This window comes from Phocoena sinus, chromosome 11 (assembly GCF_008692025.1).
Source record: "Phocoena sinus isolate mPhoSin1 chromosome 11, mPhoSin1.pri, whole genome shotgun sequence".
NCBI classification, from domain to species: domain Eukaryota; kingdom Metazoa; phylum Chordata; class Mammalia; order Artiodactyla; family Phocoenidae; genus Phocoena; species Phocoena sinus.
The window spans coordinates 83341915-83361906 of NC_045773.1; the positions used below are offsets into that span (position 1 = coordinate 83341915).

At 42.0% G+C, this 19992-nt stretch overlaps 1 protein-coding gene and 1 pseudogene across 1 annotated transcript; one reads left to right on the plus strand and one right to left on the minus strand.

The window, feature by feature from the left end:
* Positions 1-204: 204 nt before the first annotated feature.
* On the minus strand, positions 205-588 carry LOC116762200 (histone H2B type 1-A). Its single transcript, XM_032648939.1, has one exon. It carries the CDS (start codon positions 586-588, stop codon positions 205-207), a length of 384 nt encoding a protein of 127 aa, XP_032504830.1.
* Positions 589-754: 166 nt separating this feature from the next.
* On the plus strand, positions 755-1292 carry LOC116762201 (annotated as a pseudogene).
* Positions 1293-19992: the final 18700 nt, after the last annotated feature.

Genomic DNA, 19992 nt, shown 5'->3' on the forward strand with positions numbered 1-19992 from the left:
CTGCAGTTGATTTCTGAAGACCGTTGGAGCCTTATGGGGGCTTCTATACAGTAGAAAGTCACTAAATTACAAACGGCAGCTTAAGTAGTAAAAGTTTACGTGTAAGCATCCTACTTACGTTGAGTCTACAGCTCTTTCAGAAACGTGACTGGCTCTGAAAAGAGCCTTTGGATTGTAACTAGAGCCTGCTTACACTTTGCAACTTTACAGGGAGGTAGTGTACTTCGCTACAGCCTTCGTGCCCTCGGACACAGCGTGCTTAGCCAGCTCTCCTGGCAGCAACAGGCGCACGGCCGTTTGAATCTCCCTGGACGTAATAGTCGATCGCTTATTGTAGTGTGCCAAGCGGGAGGCCTCGTTTGCAATACGCTCAAAAACATCAGCGACGAAGGAATTCATGATACTCATGGCTTTCGATGAGATACCGGTGTCCGGGTGTACTTGCTTTAACACTTTGTAGATATAAATCGAATAACTCTCTTTCCTGCATCTCTTGTGCTTTCTTTCTTCTTTCTTTTGAGTCTTTGTTATGGCTTTCTTAAATCCTTTCTTAGAAACAGCAATACTTCTTGAGGCCTGATCTGGCATAGCTAGTGTTAAGCGCTATACCGTTAACAGGTGTAACAGCTCCTAAAAACGCCAAGAAAACGAAGACAGAGGTTGGGTGGAAAGGGTGATATTTATAGGGGCAGCACTCAAGTGACGTGTGGAGAGGCCAGTTTCTGATTGGATATCTGGGACTCTCGTTATGTAAATGAGGTGATTCCCGTGGGCATTTCTGATTGGATAGATGGCCATCAGCCAATCAGAAAGCAAAGCACACCCTACCGTCATAAATATGCCCAGTCGTTAGGTGCTACAGATCACCGTATTGGCGTCGCGGTTTCTTGTTAGAGATGTGTGTGGGCGTGGTAAACAAGGTGGTAAAGCCCACGGTAAAGGTAAATCTCGCTCATCCAGAGCAGGCTTGCAGTTTCCGGTTGGTCGGATCTGTCGTCTGCTCCGCAAGGGTAACTATGCCGAGCGCCTTGCGGCTGGCTTGCCTGTGTATTTTGCAGCGGTGTTGGAGTCCATAACGGCTCAGATCTTGGAGTTGGCGGGCAATGTCTGCCGTGACAACAAGAAGACGCGCATTATCCCGTGCCACTTGCAGCTAGCAGTCCGTAATGATGAGGAACTCAACAATTTGCCTGGTGGTGTGACTCACTCAGGGTGGCGTCTTGACGAACATCTACGCCGTGCTGCTGCCCAGGAAGACCGAGAGCCACCATCACAAAGTGCAGGGCAAGTAATCCACGTGGAGGTTACCGTTGAGCAATCTAAACGTCTGGTGAAGGAAGATACCAAAGGCTCTTTTCAGAGCCACTTAAATTATCATTGAGGGCTGTGCCTGGGCTGTCTGGGTCTGTGATTGTGACGTATTCCAAAAGTAGGCCGCCGAAAAGACCTGTTAACCTGTAACTTTATCATGTTGATTCTAGCACGTGAGGTTCTTTGCAGCTTTTTTTATTACTGGAGGTCAAGTTCATGGCCCTTCAAGATGCCTATCGGGTGAGAGAAAAAGAGCAAAGCTTCAGCATTCTAATACCCTTTTAAAGGCTCATTTTGATAAGTATTCGCGATGCCTGTGGTTTAACACGTGCTTAGAAAATGTTTCTTAACATGTAATGTCCATCAAAAACCTAAATGGCACATGTGGGGGAGGGATACTAGTGTCTCACTAGAGGTAGGAATGTGACATGGTATACCATAATTGGAATTATTAGGGAGTTTTTGTCAGATCTTTCAAATGGTTTCATTTGATCTGTATTATAAACACCAAGAAAAATTGGAAAGCAAATGAACAGGTAGGCTGTCATAAAGTTACAGAAAATTCAGCAGTTTGCCTTATCTCAAGGAGAAAGTGTCGCTGGTTATTCTTTTAAAGTCATTGTTAGACACGTGAGAGCTAAACACATAAGACATACAGAAGCAGGTACGAAGTATAGAGTTCTGTAAGAAATTAAAAGATGAAAGTAAACTACGTAATATGTTGAGGAGCAATCAAGTTACGAAAAAGCCAACCATGTTTTGAATTAATGTACATAGATAAGGCATGTGATTAAGAAGGGCACAGAAGGACGGGAAAATTTTGAAAACTGAAAGGAAATTGTACAGATATATTGAACAAAATTAGATTATGTTTAGAACATGGCATTAAAAACTAAAATGTGAAAATTTAAAATCTGAGAATGCTGATGTAAGTGATTGACTAAATGAGGGATATGTGAAAAATTTCCTAAACAGAAGAATTTCACATCATTTATATAGATGTTCCCCCATCAAGCAGCTGGAACTTAACTCCCCAGACTTAACAAAGTGGAGTATGGAAAGGCAGGGGAAGACAGGAGTGACTTTACAGTAGAGAAAACTGGCAAACACTACCGCAAATGATCAGTGTTAAGATCAACAGTGATAAACCACGTGGTTTGCATGTGCCATTAATATGATGTGTTGAGAGGGGCAATTCACTTCTCTGGTCTTCCTCCCAGCAACACATAATCTCAGTCTAAACATGAGAAAAACGTCAGACAAATACAAGTTAGGAACATTCTAAAGAATATGAGTCCTCAAAATTATCAAGTTCATCGAAAACAAGGAAATTCTGAGGAACTGTCAGCCCAGAGCAGTTAAGGAGACATTACAAGTAAATGTCATGTACAACATGACACGGGTTTAATCAGCATATACCTTATAGTCGGATTCCATATTCAAGGTTCTTCCACATCCACATATTCAACCACAGACTGTATAGCACTGTAGTATTTACTATTGAAAAATATCTGCGTATAAGTATACGCGCACAGTTCAAACCCCGAGTTGTTCAAGAGTCAACTGTATTTTGGATTGGATCCTGGAACAGACAAAGAGCATTAGGTAAAATCTAATGAAACCCAAAGTTTAGAGTTTAATTCACAGTAAAGTACCAGTGTTATTTCCTAGGTTGTGACAAATGCATAAATGTTGACAACAGAGGAAATGGTGAGGTATATGGGAACTACCTTTACAACTTTTATGTAAATTTAAAATTGTTCCAAGTTAGAAAGCTTATTGAAAAAAAAAACACATTTTTTTAAATCAAAGAAGAGTCCCAAATCCATAACAAATGAAATCTCAATAGACTATCGCTCATAAGCTGAAAGTATGAGTGGCTCTGAAAAGAGCCTCTGGTTTCAGATGTTGGTGTCCTAAAAAATGCTCTCTTGTAGCTGTTGTACTTGGTGACGAGGCACAGTGCCTTGCACACAGCGTGCTTGGCTGGTTCCCCAGTCATCAACAGGCATTAGTTCTCTCGAATTCCCTGTAGAGCAGGGGTCCCCAAGCCCTGGACCGTGGACCAGTACGGGTCATGGCCTGTTAGGAACAGGGCCACACAGCAGGAGGTGAGTGGCGGGCAAGCAAGCGAAGCTTCATCTGTATTTACAGCTGCTCCCCATCACTCGCATTACCGCCTGAACTCCGCCTCCTGTCAGATCAGCAGGGTCGTTAGATTCTCATAGGAGCATGCACCGCACTCTGAAATACGCATTCGAGAGATCTAGATTGCGCACTCCTTATGGGAATCTAATGCCTGATGATCTGAGGAGGAGCTGAGGCGGTGATGCCAGCGCTGGGGAACGGCTGCAAATACAGGTCATCATTAGCAGAGAGGTTTCACTGCACAGACACCATAATAAGTCAATTGCTTGTAGACTCATATCAAAACCCTATCAGTGAGTGACAAGTGAAAACAAGCTCAGGGCTCCCACCGATTCTGCATTATGGTGGGTTGTATAATTATTTCATTATATATTTCAATGTAATAATAGAAATAAAGTGCACAATAAAGGTAATGCACTTGAATCATCCTGAAACCACCCCTCCCCCCCCACCGTCCATGGGAAAATTGTCTTCCTTGAAACCGGTCCCTGGTGCCAAAAAGGTTGGGGACCGCTGCTGTAGAGGAGAGTAAGGAGTCTGTTGTAATGAGCCAAGTAGGTTGACTCACCAGTGATGTACTCAAAGGTCACAAACGAGTTCAGTATTCACGTGGCTTCCATAGAGATGCCAGGGTTGGGGCAAACCGCAGCACTGTCTGTGACATCTCTGGTGCTTCTTGCCTTTCTTTTCATCTTGAGGATAGCTTCTTGGAGCCTTTCTTGGACATGACAGTAAACTTAGAGAAAGACTGGGAGATAGAAGACACAGCCATTATCTACCTTGAGAAAAGAGGGATGGCAGGCTGTGAAGCCACAGAGCTTAATTATATACTGTGTATTCAAATGAGGTATTGAATAAACAATTTCTGATTGGAATAAAAGCAAGAGGCAAATGAATGCAAATAAGATATCTCAGGTCAACTCTGATTGCATAGTACTCCTACTGGCATCAACCACTCAGAAAGCAGAAGGCTATCATGTGGGGTCTTGCTCAAGAGCATTTGAACCCAGGGGCCCCTACAGCTGCTCAGTTTTGTAGATTTCAGCCTCAGCTTGTGTTGAGAGAGACCACCTTCCTTAACCCAAGTTTAAATTTCCAAAGAAATGGATCTGGCCCAGTGTGAATCGTATGTCCACTCCCTGTCCATCAATAGTAGTCAGAAGAGAATGATCCTGAAAACAATGCATCAGAATTGACACATTAATGTTAGGATTATTTGTTCTCAGTTTCCCTGATGCTGAATAGTATTTGCTTATACTTGCCTGTTTTAAAAACCCTGTCCTGTGGTCAAACATGGTTCTTATCTACTACCTGAGCAAGTGAAGGTGACTCACTGCTGTTCAAGTTATTAGCCTGATTGAATTTCCATTTTTTTAATAGTGAGGTGAGGCGTCATTTCATGTTTGGTGGTATCTTTTTGACGTTTTCCTTCCTCCTGGTTTTAAAGACTACCATAATGTAAGTACTTTTTGTCAAATGGTGTAAGTCGCCTTTTGTACTTTTCAGAATCAACCTATGTGTTCTCTTTTTTCATATGCATTTCTTAATCCTTTTCCCATTATAATGAAATCCTATTTGAGTTAAACAAAAAGCTTATATAGAATAAAATATTTGTAAACAACGTGAATACGTGTTTAGGGTGACATGTGCCTTGACTTTTTCAAACCTTTTGTGTATGTCTTATAAAACTTTATAATTTTCCTTATAGAGCTTTTACACATATTTCATGGAGTTTATATACAGGTGCCCTTCTTTTTATTTTAGGGGCATCTTGCTGTTGTTCTTGTTGTTAGCTTATACCTTTATTTCTTAAAATAATTTTTCACCCGCTGAAAGGAAACAGAGCACCTTGAAAGACAGGCTGATTTCAGGCCTGTGGCAGGAAATTAAGAGGAGTCTGGGACATCTTGCTGTACTGGAAAGCAAGGAAGCTATCAAGAACTAATGGGTCAGGTCAGGAAGACACAAGAACCAGCAGGGGTAAGATACTGGTAAAGGAATGAAAGGAAAGAAAGGAAAAAGGGAGAGAGGGGGCAAATATGGCAAAATCTTGATCATTGTTTAATCTGGGTGACGTGTATGTGGGATTCATTTTAATATTCTTTCCTGTATTTGAATTTTTTCATTATAAAATAAACATTTACATTATTTGCATTAAAGAAGGCCTAAATATTTAGGCCTTCTTTAATGCAAAGCAACACATATGTGTTATCAATAAAATTAAGTAACACAGATGGGTAAAATAAAAAGCATTGATAATTCTATCACTCAGATAATTACTGTACTACTAATTTGTTGTGATGCTCTCTCAATATTCTTCACTACATATGCAAATGTTTTTAAACTAATTTCGTCTTCAATTTCTCATGTCATCTATGGCCTAGAAGCACCACTCTGATTATACTATTGCCCTGCTTTCTAATCCATTAGGACTTTCCACAATTACCAAGTACAGTCTGGGCTCCTTGACATTAAAGGTCTTCCAACGTTCTTTCCAGAATTCTTTCTACTACCTTGTCTCCATAAACCCCCCTAGGCTCTAGCCACTCTGGATCTCCTACATTTGAATTCGTATTGGTTTCTGTATAAATGTCATAATTTATCATCTGAACGAGCACTCAAAACCTTTAAAATAATATATTTGGGGATTTCAAAGTTTAAGACTCCTGATACAACTAGCAACTTTTCCCAGCACAGAGCCTAATTTCTGTCAAAACGCCAAGCTGTTACATAAGCATTGAGCCGAGATCCATGAAAAGAAATTAAGAGACTGCATCTCAGCCTGTAAGGGATGGCTTGAAAACTAAAAAGAAAGTGAGAATCTGCCTCCACAAGTCACAGTGCTTCTGCAATATTTGTTTCTCCTGGTGGTGTTAGAAGAAGAAATAACATGCCTGTTTTGCTGAATACAGGGAGTGTGAGGTCCCCCAAAGGTCCTAGGCATTACACTCTTTCAGAATTGGGAATTTTGGTCCCAGGAATAAGCTTGTCCCTTGTTCAGCTATGCTGCATTCACTGCACTTCTGCAACTTTGAGAGGTTATAGTTTTGGTCCGAAAAAATGTAATTCCAATGTTGTTTCTAAACTTAAACAGTCTTGTATATCAATTTTTTTTTAATATCTGTATTGGAGTATAATTGCTTTACAATGGTGTGTTAGTTTCTGCTTTAAAACAAAGTGAATCAGCTATACGTATACATATATCCCCATATCTCCTCCCTTTTGCATCTCCCTCCAACCCTCCCTATCCCACCCCTCTAGGTGGTCACAAAGCACCGAGCTTATCTCCCTGTGCTATGCGGATTCTTCCCACTAGCTATCTGTTTCACATTTGGTAGTGTATATAAGTCTATGCCACTCTCTCATTTCGTCCCAGCTTACCGTTCCCCCTCCCCGTGTCCTCAAGTCCATTCTCTATGTCTGTGTCTTTATTCCTGTCTTGCCCCTAGGTACTTCATAACTTTTTTTTTTTTAGATTCCATATATATGTGTTAGCATACGGTATTTGTTTTTCTCTTTCTGACTTACTTCACTCTGTATGACAAGACTCTAGGTCCATCCACCTCACTACAAATAACTCAATTTCGTTCCTTTTCATGGCTGAGTAATATTCCATTGTATATATGTGCCACATCTTCTTTATCCATTCATCTGTCGATGGACACTTAGGTTGCGTCCATGTCCTCGCTATTGTAAACAGAGCTGCAATGAACACTCTGGTACATGACCTTTTGAATTATGGTTTTCTCAGGGTATATACCCAGTAGTGGGATTGCTGGGTCATATGGTAGTTCTATTTTTACTTTCTTAAGGAACCTCCATACTGTTCTCCATAGTGGCTGTATCAATTTACATTCCCATCAACGGTGCAAGAGGGTTCCCTTTTCTCCACAGCCTCTCCAGCATTTACTGTTTGTAGATTTTTTGATGATGGCCATTCTGACTGGTGTGAGGTGATATCTCACTGTAGTTTAGATTTGCATTTCTCTAATGATTAGTGATGTTGAACATTCTTTCATCTGTTTGCTGGCAATCTGTATATCTTCTTTGGATAAATGTCTATTTAGGCCTTCTGCCCATTTTTGGATTGGGTTGGGGTTTTTTTGGTATTGAGCTGCATGAGCCACTTGTAAATTTTGGAGATGAATCCTTTGTCAGTTGCTTCATTTGCACATATTTTCTCCCATTCTGAGGGTTGTCTTTTCATCTTGTTTATAGTTTCCTTTGCTGTGCAAAAGCTTTTAAGTTTCATTAGGTCCCGTTTGTTTATTTTTGTTTTTATTTCCATTTCTCTAGGAGGTGGGCCAAAAAGGATCTTGCTATGATTTATGTCATAGAGTGTTCTGCCAATGTTTTCTTCTAAGAGTTTGATAGTGTCTGGCCTTACATTTAGGTCTTTAATCCACTTTGAGTTTATTTTTGTGTATGGTGTAAAGGAGTGTTCTAATTTCATTCTTTTACATGTGGCTGTCCAGTTCGCCCAGCACCACTTATTGAAGAGGCTGTCTTTTCTCCATTGTATATTCTTGCCTCCTTTATCAAAGATAAGGTGACCATATGTGCATGAGTTTATCTCTGGGCTTTCTATCCTGTTCCATTAATCTGTATTTCTGTTCTTGTGCCAGTACCATACTGTCTTGATTACTGTAGCTTTGTAATATAGTCTGAAGTCAGGGAGTCTGATTTCTCCAGCTCCGTTTTTCTTTCTCAAGATTGTTTTGGCTATTCAGGGCCTTTTGTGTTTCCATACAAATTGTGAAATTTTTTGTTCTAGTTCTGTGAAAAATGCCATTGGTAGTTTGATAGGGATTGCATTGAATCTGTAGATTGCTTTGGGTAGTATAGTCATTTTCACAATGTTGAGTCTTCCAATCCAGGAACATGGTATATCTCTCCATCTGTTTGTATCATCTTTAATTTCTTTCATCTGTGTCTTATAGTTTTCTGCATACAGGTCTTTTGTATCCTTAGGTAGGTTCATTCCTAGGTATTTTATTCTTTTTGTTGCAGTGGTAAATGGGAATGTTTCCTTAATTTCTCTTTCAGATTTTTCATCATTAATGTATAGGAATGCAAGAGATTTCTGTGCATTAATTTTGGATCCTGCAGCTTTACCAAATTTGTTGATTAGCTCTAGTAGTTTTCTGGTAGAGTCCTTAGGATTCTCTATGTATATTATCATGTCATCTGCAAACAGTGACAGCTTTACTTCTTTTCCAATTTGAATTCCTTTTATTTCTTTTTCTTCTCTGATTGCTGTTGCTAAAACTTCCAGAACTATATTGAATAATAGTGGTGAGAGTGGGCAACCTCGTCTTGTTCCTGATCTTAGAGGAAATGGTTTCAGTTTTTCACCACTGAGAACAATGTTGGCTGTGGGTTTGTCATATATGGCCTTTATTATGTTGAGGTTAAGTTCTCTCTATGCCTGTTTTCTGGAGACTTTATCATAAATGGGTGTTGATTTTGTCAAAATCTTTTTTCTGCAACTACTGAGATGATCACGTGGTTTTTCTCCTTCAATTTGTTAATTTGGTTTATCACTTTGATTGATTTGCATATATTGAAGAATCCTTGCATTCCTGGGAGAAACCCCATTTGATCATGGGGTATGATCCTTTTAATGTGCTGCTGGATTCTGTTTGCTAGTCTTTTGTTGAGGATTTTTGCATCTATGTTTACCAGTGATATTGGCCTGTAGTTTTCTTTCTTTGTGACATCTCTGTCTGGTTTTGGTATCAGGGTGATGTGGTCTTGTAGAATGAGTTTGGGGGTGTTCCTCCCTCTGCTATATTTTGAAGAGTTTGAGAAGGATAGGTGTTAGCTCTTCTCTAAATGTTTGATAGAATTCGCCTGTGAAGCCATCTGGTCCTGAGCTTTTATCTGTTGGAAGATTTTTAATCACAGTCTCAATTTCAGTGCTTGCGATTGGTCTGTTTATATTTTCTGTTTCTTCTTGGTTTAGTCTCAGAAGTTTGTGCTTTTCTAAGAATTGGTCCATTTCTTCCAGGTTGTCCATTTTACTGGCATATGGTTGCTTGTAGTAATCTCTCATGATCCTTTGTATTTCTGCAGTCTCAGTTGTCACTTCTCCGTTTTCACTTCTAATTCTATTGATTTGAGTCTTCTCCCTTTTTTTCTTGATGTGTCTGTCTAATGGTTTATCAATATTTTTTATCTTCTCAAAGAACCAGCTTTTAGTTTTATTGATCTTTGCTGTTGTTTCCTTCATGTCTTTTTCATTGATTTCTGATCTGATCTTTATGATTTCTTTCCTTCTGCTAACTTTGGAGTTTTTTTGTTCTTCTTTCTCTAATTGCTTTAGGTGTAAGGTTAGGTTGTTTATTTGAGATGTTTCTTGTTTCTTGAGGTAGGATTGTATTGCTATAAATTTCCCTCTTAAAACTGCGTCTGCTGCATCTCACACGTTTTGGGTCATTGTGTTTTCCTTGTTATTTGTTTCTAAGTATTTTTTGATTTCTTTAGTGATCTCTTGGTTATTAAGTAATGTATTGTTTAGCCTCCATGTGTTTGTACTTTTTACAGATTTTTTCCTGTAATTGATATCTAGTCTCACAGTGTTGTGGTCGGAAAAGATACTTGATACAATTTCAATTTCCTTAAATTTACCAAGGCTTGATTTGTGACCCAAGATATGGTCTATCCTGGAGAATGTTCCATGAGCACTTGAAAAGAAAGTGTATTCTGGTGTTTTGGTTGGAATGTCCTATAAATATCAATTAAGTCCATCTTGTTTAATGTATCATTTAAAGCTTGTGTTTCCTTATTTATTTTCATTTTGGATGATCTGTCCATTGGTGAAAGTGGGGTGTTAGAGTCCCCTACTATGATTGTGTTACTGTTGATTTCTCCTTTTATGGTGTTAGCATTTGCCTTATGTATTGAGGTGCTCCTATGTTGGGTGCATAAATATTTACAATTGTTATATCTTCTTCATGGATTGATCTCTTGATCACTATGTAGTGTCTTTCTTTGTCTCTTTATTTTAAAGTCTATTTTGTCTGATACGAGAATTGCTACTCCATGTTTCTCATGATTTTCATTTGCATGGAATAACTTTTTCCATCCCCTCACTTTCAGTCTATATGTGTCCCTAGGTCTGAACTGGTTCTCTTGTAGACAGCATTTATACAGGTCTTGTTTTTGTATCCATTCAGCCAGTCTATGTCTTTTGGTTGGAGTATTTAATCCATTTACATTTAAGGTAATTATTGATATGTGTGTTCCTATTACCATTTTCTTAATTGTGTTGGGTTTGTTATTGTAGGTCTTTTCCTTCCCTTTTGTTTCCTGCCTAGAGAAGTTCCTCTAGCAAATGCTGTAAAGCTGGTTTGGTGGTGCTGAATTGTCTTAGCTTTTGCTTGTCTGTTAAGGTTTGAATTTCTCCATCAAATCTGAATGAGATCCTTGCTGGGTAGAGTAGTCTTTCTTGTAGGTTTTTCCCTTTCATCACTTTAAATATGTCCTGCCACTCTCTTCTGGCTTTCAGTTTCTGCTGAAAGATCAGCTGTTAATCTTATGGGGATTCCCTCATATGTTATTTGTTGTTTTTCCCTTGCTGCTTTTAATATTTTTTCTTTGTGTTTAATTTTTGATAATTGGATTAATATGTGTCTTGGCGTGTTTCTCCTTGGATTTATCCTGTATGGGACACACTGCGCTTCCTGGACTTGATTAACTATTTCCTTTCCCATATTAGGGACGTTTTCAACCATAATCTCTGCAAATATTTTCTCAGTCCCTTTCTTTTTCTCTTCCTCTGGGATCCCTATAATTCGAATGTTGGTGCGTTTAATGTTGTCCCAGAGGTCTCTGAGACTGTCCTCAATTCTTTTCTATCTTTTTTCTTTATTCTGCTCTGTGGTAGTTATTTTCACTATTTTATCTTCCAGGTATCTTATCCTCAGTTATTCTGCCTCAGTTATTCTACTATTGATTCCTTCTAGAGAATTTTTAATTCCATTTATTGTGTTGTTCACCATTGTTTGCTCTTTAGTTCTTCTAGGTCCTTGTTAAAAGTTTCTTGTATTTTCTTCATTCTATTTCCAAGATTTTGTATCATCTTTACCATCATTACTCTGAATTCTTTTTTAGGTAGACTGCCTATTTCCTCTTCATTTGTTTGGTCTGGTGGGTTTTTACTTTGCTCCTTCATCTGCTGTGCATTCCTCTGTCTTCTCATTTTGTTTAACTTATTGTCTTTGTCTTATTGTCTTTACACAGGCTGCAGGTTCGTACTTTCCATTGTTTTTGGTGTCTGCCCCCAGTGGGTAAGGTTGGTTCAGTGGGTTGTGTAGGTTTCCTGGTGGAGCGGACTGGTGCCTGTGTTCTGGTGGATGAGGCTGGATCTTGTATTTCTGGTGGGCAGGACCACATCTGGCTGTGTGTTTTGGGGTGTCTGTGAACTTATTATAATTTTAAGCAGCCTCTCTACTAATGGGTGGGGTTGTGTTCCTGTCTTGCTAGTTGTTTGGCATAGGGTATCCAGCACTGTAGCTTGCTGGTCGTTGAGTGGAGCTGGGTCTTAACGTTGAGATGGAGATCTCTGGGAGAGCTTTCACTGTTTGATATTACGTGGGGCCGGGAGGTCTATGGTGGACCAGTGTCCTGAACTCGGCTGTCTCACCTCAGAGGCACAGGCCTGACACCCAGCTGGAGCACCAAGACTCTGTCAGCCACACGGCTCAGAAGAAAAGGGAGAAAACAAGAAAGAAAGAAGGAAAGAAAGAAAGAAAGAAAGAAAGGAAAGAAAGAAAGAAAATCAAGTTATTAAAATAAAAAAGAATTATTAAAAATCAAAAATTTTTTAAATAAAAAAAGAAAGAAGAGAGCAACCAAATCAAAAAACAAATCCACCTATGATAACAAGTGCTAAAAACTATACAAAAAAATAATAATAACCAAAAAATAAATACACGGACTGACAGAACCCTAGGACAAATGGTAAAAGCAAAGCTATACAGACAAGTTCACACACAGAAGCATACAGATACACACTCACAAAAAGGGAAAAAAGAAAAAATATATATATATATCATTGCTCCCAAAGTTCACCGCCTCAATTTGGGGATGATTCATTGTCTATTCAGGTATTCCACAGATGCAGGGTACATCAGGTTGATTGTGGAGATTTAATCCGCTGCTCCTGAGGCCGATTAAATCTCCACAAAAGAAAAAAATTTCCCTTTCTCTTCTGTGTTCCCACAGCTCCCGGGGTTCAGCTTTGGATTTGGCCCCGCCTGTGTGTGTGTAGGTCGCCTGAGGGCGTCTGTTCTTCACTCAGACAGGACGCGGTTAAAGCAGCAGCTGATTCGGGGGCTCTGGCTCACCCAGGCCGGGGGGAGGGAGGGGTTTGGATGCGGGTCGAGCCTGCGGCGGCAGAGGCCGGCCGGACGTTGCACCAGCCTGAGGCGCCGTGCGTTCTCCTGGGGAAGTTGTCCCTGTGGCGGGCTGCACAGGCTCCCGGAAGCGGGGTGTGGATAGTGACCTGTGCTCTCACACAGGCTTCTTGGTGGCGGCAGCAGCAGCCTTAGCGTCTCATGCCCGTCTCTGGGGTCCGCGCTGATAGCCACGTCTCACGCCCGTCTCTGGAGCTTGTTTAGGTGGTGCTCTGAATCGCCTCTCCTCGCGCAGCAGGAAACAAAGAGGTAAGAAAAAGTTTCTTGCCTCTTCGGCAGGTGCAGACTTTTCCCCGGACTCCCTCCTGGCCAACCGTGGCGCACTAACCCTCTGCAGGCTGTGTTCACGCCGCCAACCCCAGTCCTCTCCCTGCGCTCCAACGGAAGCCGAGCCTCAGCTCCCAGCCCCGCCCGCCCCGGCGGGTGAGCAGACAAGCCTCTCGGGCTGGTGAGTGCTGGTCGGTACCGATCCTCTGTGCGGGAATCTCTCCGCTTTGCCCTCCTCACCCCTGTTGCTATGCTCTCTTCCGCGGCTCCGAAGCTTTTCCCCTCCGCCACCCGCAGTCTCCGCCCGTGAAGGGGCTTCCTAGTGTGTGGAAACTTTTCCTCCTTCACAGCTCCCTCCCACTGGTGCAGGTCCCGTCCCTATCCTTTTGTCTCTGTTTATTCTTTTTTCTTTTACCCTACCCAGGTACGTGGGCAGTTTCTTGCCTTTTGGGAAGTTTGAGGATTTTCTGCCAGCGTTCAGTACGTGTTCTGTAGGAGTTGTTCCACATGTAGATGTATTTCTGATGTATTTGTGGGGAGGAAGGAGATCTCCACATCTTACTCTTCCGCCATCTTGAAGATCTCTCACATTTTAGGGACATATTAAAAGGGACTTTTTATTATGTTTTCTGACTGTTTTTTATAGGTGGAAACTTACCGAGTTTTGTATTGTAATTTCGTATTTAGCTTCCTTATTGAATTCTGTCATTTCCATTTTCTAGCTTTTTTTCCCCTAGGGTTTTCAAGTAGACAAGAAAATCATATAATGTTGCTCCTGTCATTTTCAATAGTTAACTTTCTTGTCTAAATGAATTGTCTAATAGTCAGGAATGATGATAAATAAGAGTGGTGATTGGGGTCTTTCTCATCTTACTGCTGATTATAATCAGAATAATATGACATTGGTGCAGTTCTTGGATTGTTTCTCCTATTTCCTTACCACCACCACCCCCCCACGCAATTTATATTGCTTCACAGTTACCACTCTACTTGGGGGTGGTAGACTTACTGGTTCCCAGTTGGCATTTCCCCTCAGTACTGGTTTGATTAACCGGAAGTGGGAGTCACAGATAGAGGTTTGCAGATTTTGACCTTGTAGAATATCAGTGCCCAGTATGTGCTCTGAAATTGGAGAGATAAAATCCTCATATTCTCATGGGGGAGACTGCTCAATGTCAGTGTCAAAAGGACCTTCCTGGCCATAACTGTTTGCCATCTGTAACTATCGATGGCACTGAGGGGCCAGAAAACCCCTGAGGGTGACAGTGTATTAGAGTACGTTCGGTTCCAGTGTCAACCAGAGCCATCACCTTTTGTTTACTTCTGGGGGACAATGAATAGTGAGCACAACATGGAGCCTCCATTCACCTGCAACGGCCCTCTCCTGGAGACAGTCTTGGCCACATCCTAAACCCAGTATGTGGGGGCACCCACCACGAATAAGACCGTGTCTCTGAGGTCTCCACTGGAGCAGGTGGGACATCAGGAAAGGTAATGGCAGGAGGTGGGGCAGGTCTGAACTGTGGTTCAGGTTTTAAGGCTTTTTACAGGCTGACCAACACAGCATTGGGTTGTTGGTCTATCTTTTCAGGTGGAGTCCCTGCAGCAATGAGGTCAAACCCCACTTGCTTCCAGGTTACTTTTACCAGAAGCTTTACAGCTGATTGGGATAACCTACTGGCTTCTCCAGCTCCCTCTCTGTCTCAGGTCTTTCCCACAGCCTGTACCCACTCCCAGCGTTTGTCAGTTTCCCCTAAGATTAGCAATGGATCGCCCAACATAAATATCTTGTCCCACGACTGGACCCAACATGGACATCTGTGTACATACCAGGTGCTGGGGGGGAACTGGAGTATCATGGTTTTCACTCCTGCAGTGAATGTAGCCCAGTCAGGGCCTTCAGAGATCAGGGGCATAGATGACCTGACTCATTCCTAACTCCTTAAGAATTTGTTGTACCTTCTCTATAGATTTCTAGAATCCCGCATACCTGGGGATATCTCCCCCCTCCCCCCAATTGGGCCAAGCCTCTCTGTAGGATAGAATGACTCAATCTATGAAGGAGCGAGTACCTTGAACCCCCCACACGATGCAGGTGCTGCCAGAGGGCAGGGTGTGTGGGGATGTTGCTCATTTTCTCTGCCTCCTGCCCAATCAGAGAAACACCATTGCCCCCTGTACCCCATAGCTGTGCTCATTAATAATGCCTGGATACTTTCCTTGGCCTTTGGCTGGAACATTGCAGCTGTATTAATAAGCTCAGCAGGTATATAGTCTCTCATCATGAACATTTCCTGAACTGGGGGCTGCCTCGCTGGCTGACATTGTTGTTGCTATGCTTTTGCTTTTTTTGAATTAGGGGTTGGACAGCATGGGACATTCTGTCCATTTCACTGTCACTCACCTCTTCATCCTCTTCCTTCTCCTCACTTTCCTAGGCATTCCACCTCTTAGTGTCCCAATCTGGCTTTGTCAGTTCTCAGACCTTAATCTGTAGTAGCTTGTGCCCTCCTAGCTTTGCAAAATGGCACCCTAAAGTCTACACCTTATCCTGCTCTCCTACCTTGACTGCCAGCTCTGAAGCCAGCAGAGTAGTGGACACCCACATGTCCTTCCTAAATCTCAGCTCTTCTTCCAACTTTCTAACGGTGCACTCTGTGCGGTACCTCAGTCACGCAGATTCGATCAGACTGAGTTTTTAGGGCACCCAGTACTCACGCAACAGTCCACAGGCATCTAATACACAGGCCACCCTCCCCACACAGAGGCTGATGACCAACCTGGGATTCCCCCCAGGTACCGTTTCCCAAGACCCATTTCTTTAGTCTCCTGGTTGGCTCACCAATTATTGGTTCGCAATCTTGGTAGTTCCCCAGGTGAAATTCAAAACTGGCCATCGTTACAGAGGGCAAGGGGAGACAAAAAAGAAGCAGACAACTCCAGATTGGTGGGTGGCAGTTTTAATAAGCAAGGGAACTTACATATGAGGCTTGTCTTGTGCAGCTGCAAGACGAGCAGATCCCTGCATCTGCCCACCAGAATCTTAAAGAGTTATATAGCGGCCTTAAGGGGGTTCAGCCACGAAAAACAGTCCAGGTGGCCTCAGTAACACATTACTCTCTCAAGGCTGCATCTTTGAAGTGGCTCCTAGTACAGGGACAGTGGGTGGAAAGTTCATTCCAAGGACAGGGGAGGGGTGATGAGTCTCCAGTTCAAGGGTCAACTAGTGGTCATATCCTCTTGATGACCTCCTCCAACATCTCTCAACTGCTCCCCCCCTAGCTTTCAGGACAAAATTCAGATTCCAAGCTAAGCTGTGGAATCTAGCCCCTGCCTACCTCACTGGGCTTTTTTCTTATCACAGTCTCCCATTTGTGGTTATATCAATAGACTTGCAGTTCCGTGAATTTAATTCACTTTTGTCTTTCTTAGTTGTATTTCCCCCCAGAATGTTCTTCCTGCCCTTCTTTATTTAGTTTCTGTAAATCATTCAAGATTATGGTCTTGTAATAATATTTCATTATTTCAGTCAGTGCTGTAATGAACATGTACATGCAAATAGCTTTGCCTCCTGCTGAAGTAGTTGCCTTAAACCATTACTAGATATAGGATGATTGGATCAAAGAGTATACATGATTTTAGGGCTTTGTCTGCAATTGTTAAATGATTCTTCCAAACGGTTGCATCAAAATGCCACAGCCAAGCATGAAAGTATATCTGTTTTATTTCGCTCTCAGAGAAGTTGGTGTTGTTTAAATAAAGATTTGCCTAAGTTTTAGGGTAAAGTGCTACCACATTATTGTTTTAATGTTTTAAATTGTTTTTGCATTTCTTTTTATCATTGTGAGACTGCACGTTTTCATTCATATATATATGTTTTTTTTTCCATTTAGTTCCATCTTGTGAAATGTCTCTTTCGATCCATTAAAAGATAATTTAAACAATTCAAACAATTGTTTAAATAATTTAAACAATTCATAGTTGTTGTTCTCTAACATTATAAAACCTAAGTTATGTTGGACCCTTAATAGAATATTTGTGAAATCTGAATAAAACAATTTACAATGTAGTCAGTAAGAGCCAGTTGAAATTTCTAAATTGCCACTTGACGAAGAACATATTCCTCATTAACTTGAAATGTGGTCACACGTGAGCTCCTTTAAAGGCAAATATCTTAGCTGACACCAGAGGGAGCCCGGTAGGCATTCCACGTGAAAGTATATCCAATTTTTAGTGCATTTCTGAAATGACACTGGAGAAAATATACAGTGAAATTATAAAACTGCACTTAACAGTCCTAGAGAGAAAAACAGAAATCAGTTCTTAAAATATATTTTCAGACTTCAACCTTTCTTGAACTAGGAAAGATATAAAATAAGAATGGTGATTAAATGAACAATTGTAGAACACCCACAAATGCCTTTATTGATCTTGTTTTAATTGTTATTTCTGGCTCCTGTGAGCATGGGAATCAGTCAGACCTGCTTCACAGCCCAGCTCTGCTGCTTCTGAGTTGAGTGTTCTTAACCTCTCTGCCTCTGTCTCTTCATTTGCACATTGTAAAGCACCTCACAGGGTTATTGTGAAGGTCAAATTGTAGATCACATCAGTAAAGCATCTGGCGCATAGCACATGCTTCAGATATGTTAGCTCTTCATCTAGTGCAGTGGTTCTCAACCGGGGGTGACTCTGCCACCCAAAGAACATTTGGCAATATCTGGAGACATGTTTGGCTGATGGAGCCTGGGAGAAGAAGCCTTTGAGTCAGAAGTCCTGAGTTTGAGTCCTGGCCCTGCCCCTTTCTACCTGGGTGACCTCTCTTGATATCTCAAGCCTCTTTCCCCATCTGTGGCATGGAAGGAAGAATCCCTCATGAGGTTTATGTGGACTTTAACCATTCAGTGCTTCACAAGCAACACCTATAATCCTCTCCTTTGCTTGTCAGGTTCTGCCTCACAAAGGAGTCTTGTGGCCAAGCTCAGAATTTACCACAGAACTACTATTGAATGGCCTTAAGTTGCCAGCGAGAGGCAGGCGGATTCACACTTATTGAGCATCTACTATGTGAGGATTCCATGTTCAACACTTCAAGCCCATTGTTTAAGATGCAAAAAGTGGCAAAGCATTAAAAGGCAGCCAAGGGGCTGATCCAAGGAGCTATCTACTTTTTCAATGGACCAAGGGTAAGTGACTAAAATGTAATTGATGGCTTCCTAGGCCCTAGAATGGGAACGTTAGTTTAGTTCCCTTTTTTTTCTTTGGTTCACCTGCCCTGCTCACCTCAAAACTTGCTTAAAGGAGGAGGCCACAAATTAATCAACTAGATGCCTGCGAAGTAGGAGATAGGCTGAGGTGAGGAAAGGCTGAAGAAAGGAGATCTTAGTAGAGGGCCCTTTCTTCCAGCAGTGGGGATTCCAGGGCTGGGGACAGAGCTGTAAGTACACAGCCATTCTACTCCCTCCTCATCTTGGATTCTCTCTTCTCCTGAGCGGACCCTCTCTGCCCATCTACCTCCCTTGTCTACGTATGTCTCTACCTACAGATCTACCTCTCCCAGGCTCAAGCTTATCAAGAGTAGCGGGTTGTGGGCTTCCCTGGTGGCGCAGTGGTTGAGAGTCCGCCTGCCGATGCAGGGCACACGGGTTCGTGCCCCGGTCCGGGAAGATCCCACATGCCGCGGAGCGGCTGGGCCCGTGAGCCATGGCCGCTGAGCCTGCACGTCCGGAGCCTGTGCTGCGCAACGGGAGAGGCCACAGCAGTGAGAGGCCTGCGTACCGCAAAAAAAAAAAAAAAAAAAGAGTAGCGGGTTGTGGTGAATGCTGACAGAAAGAATGAGTACGAAACACATGGGCAGCCTGTTTTCAAAAGAAGGCTTGGGGCAGGGAGTTTAGCTTTACATTCTCACAGTTAATGGATTTAATCTTGTTGGAGGGAGAGGGGGATGTTTCTCTCCAAAGAAAAGTGAAAATGAAATATCAAAAAATGGTTTAAGGGACTGGCAAAAATGGGAGTGGTTTTGGTTGATTTGAGCTCGGGGATACCCAAGCAGAAGATCTGCTGGTGGGGCTGCTGGTCTGGCTCCTTAAAAGTTTTCAACCAAAGATGCTTATCCAAGCAGAGATGCAAAGATGAGGCAGCCAGCTACAAAGCCTCACTCATTTATCTGCTCTGGACTGAAGGGTTTTTATATTGAGAATCTATATCTGTTAAAGGTCATCATCGATCCTAGGGTATGTGAGCCAGGCCTGCCAGCCCCCTGATGACAGCATGTTTGAGATAATTGCAGGCTGTCCTCTTCGACAGCTCCTTTTGACTGAACAAGTGCTGCCTTTCCCAGCACTGGCTTAAGTTGGAGTTAAACAAATGCTGTAATACTGATGCAACAGCTGAGAGTGGTTCTCAGATAATCACTGTGCAAAGCGAAATTATTAGCAATATTAGCGCTTGTTGGCAGATTACTATAATTGTGCCCGTGGTAATCAGTGCTGACTCAGAATGACACAGATTCATAAATAAGACAAAAAAGTGCGTGCCAAGCAAGGATTTCCATGCCAGACAGCCTCTCCCTCCCCCATCATATGTTCAACAACATTCTCACTCAGTTCTTCTACCATCTGCACTCAGATAACTATGGAAGTAAAATTTTTACCGTCTAGGAGAAAATGATCATTATATTTTGATAGATGAAATTGGGCTGCCTCATTAAGTGGAAAATGTTGATCTCAAGACAGTGCAACAGAGTGGGACAGTGGAAGGATTTGAGGGTCTCAAGTCTCACAGTCAAGGCTGGCCATGCCATGAGGCGGAGAAGACTACTGCCCACTTTGGAAGGTCTCGGAAGGCCAGA

Coding starts and splice junctions, on each gene's coding strand:
- LOC116762200 (XM_032648939.1), bottom strand. CDS start 588: ATGCCAGATCAGGCCTCAAGAAGTATTGCTGTTTCTAAGAAAGGATTT.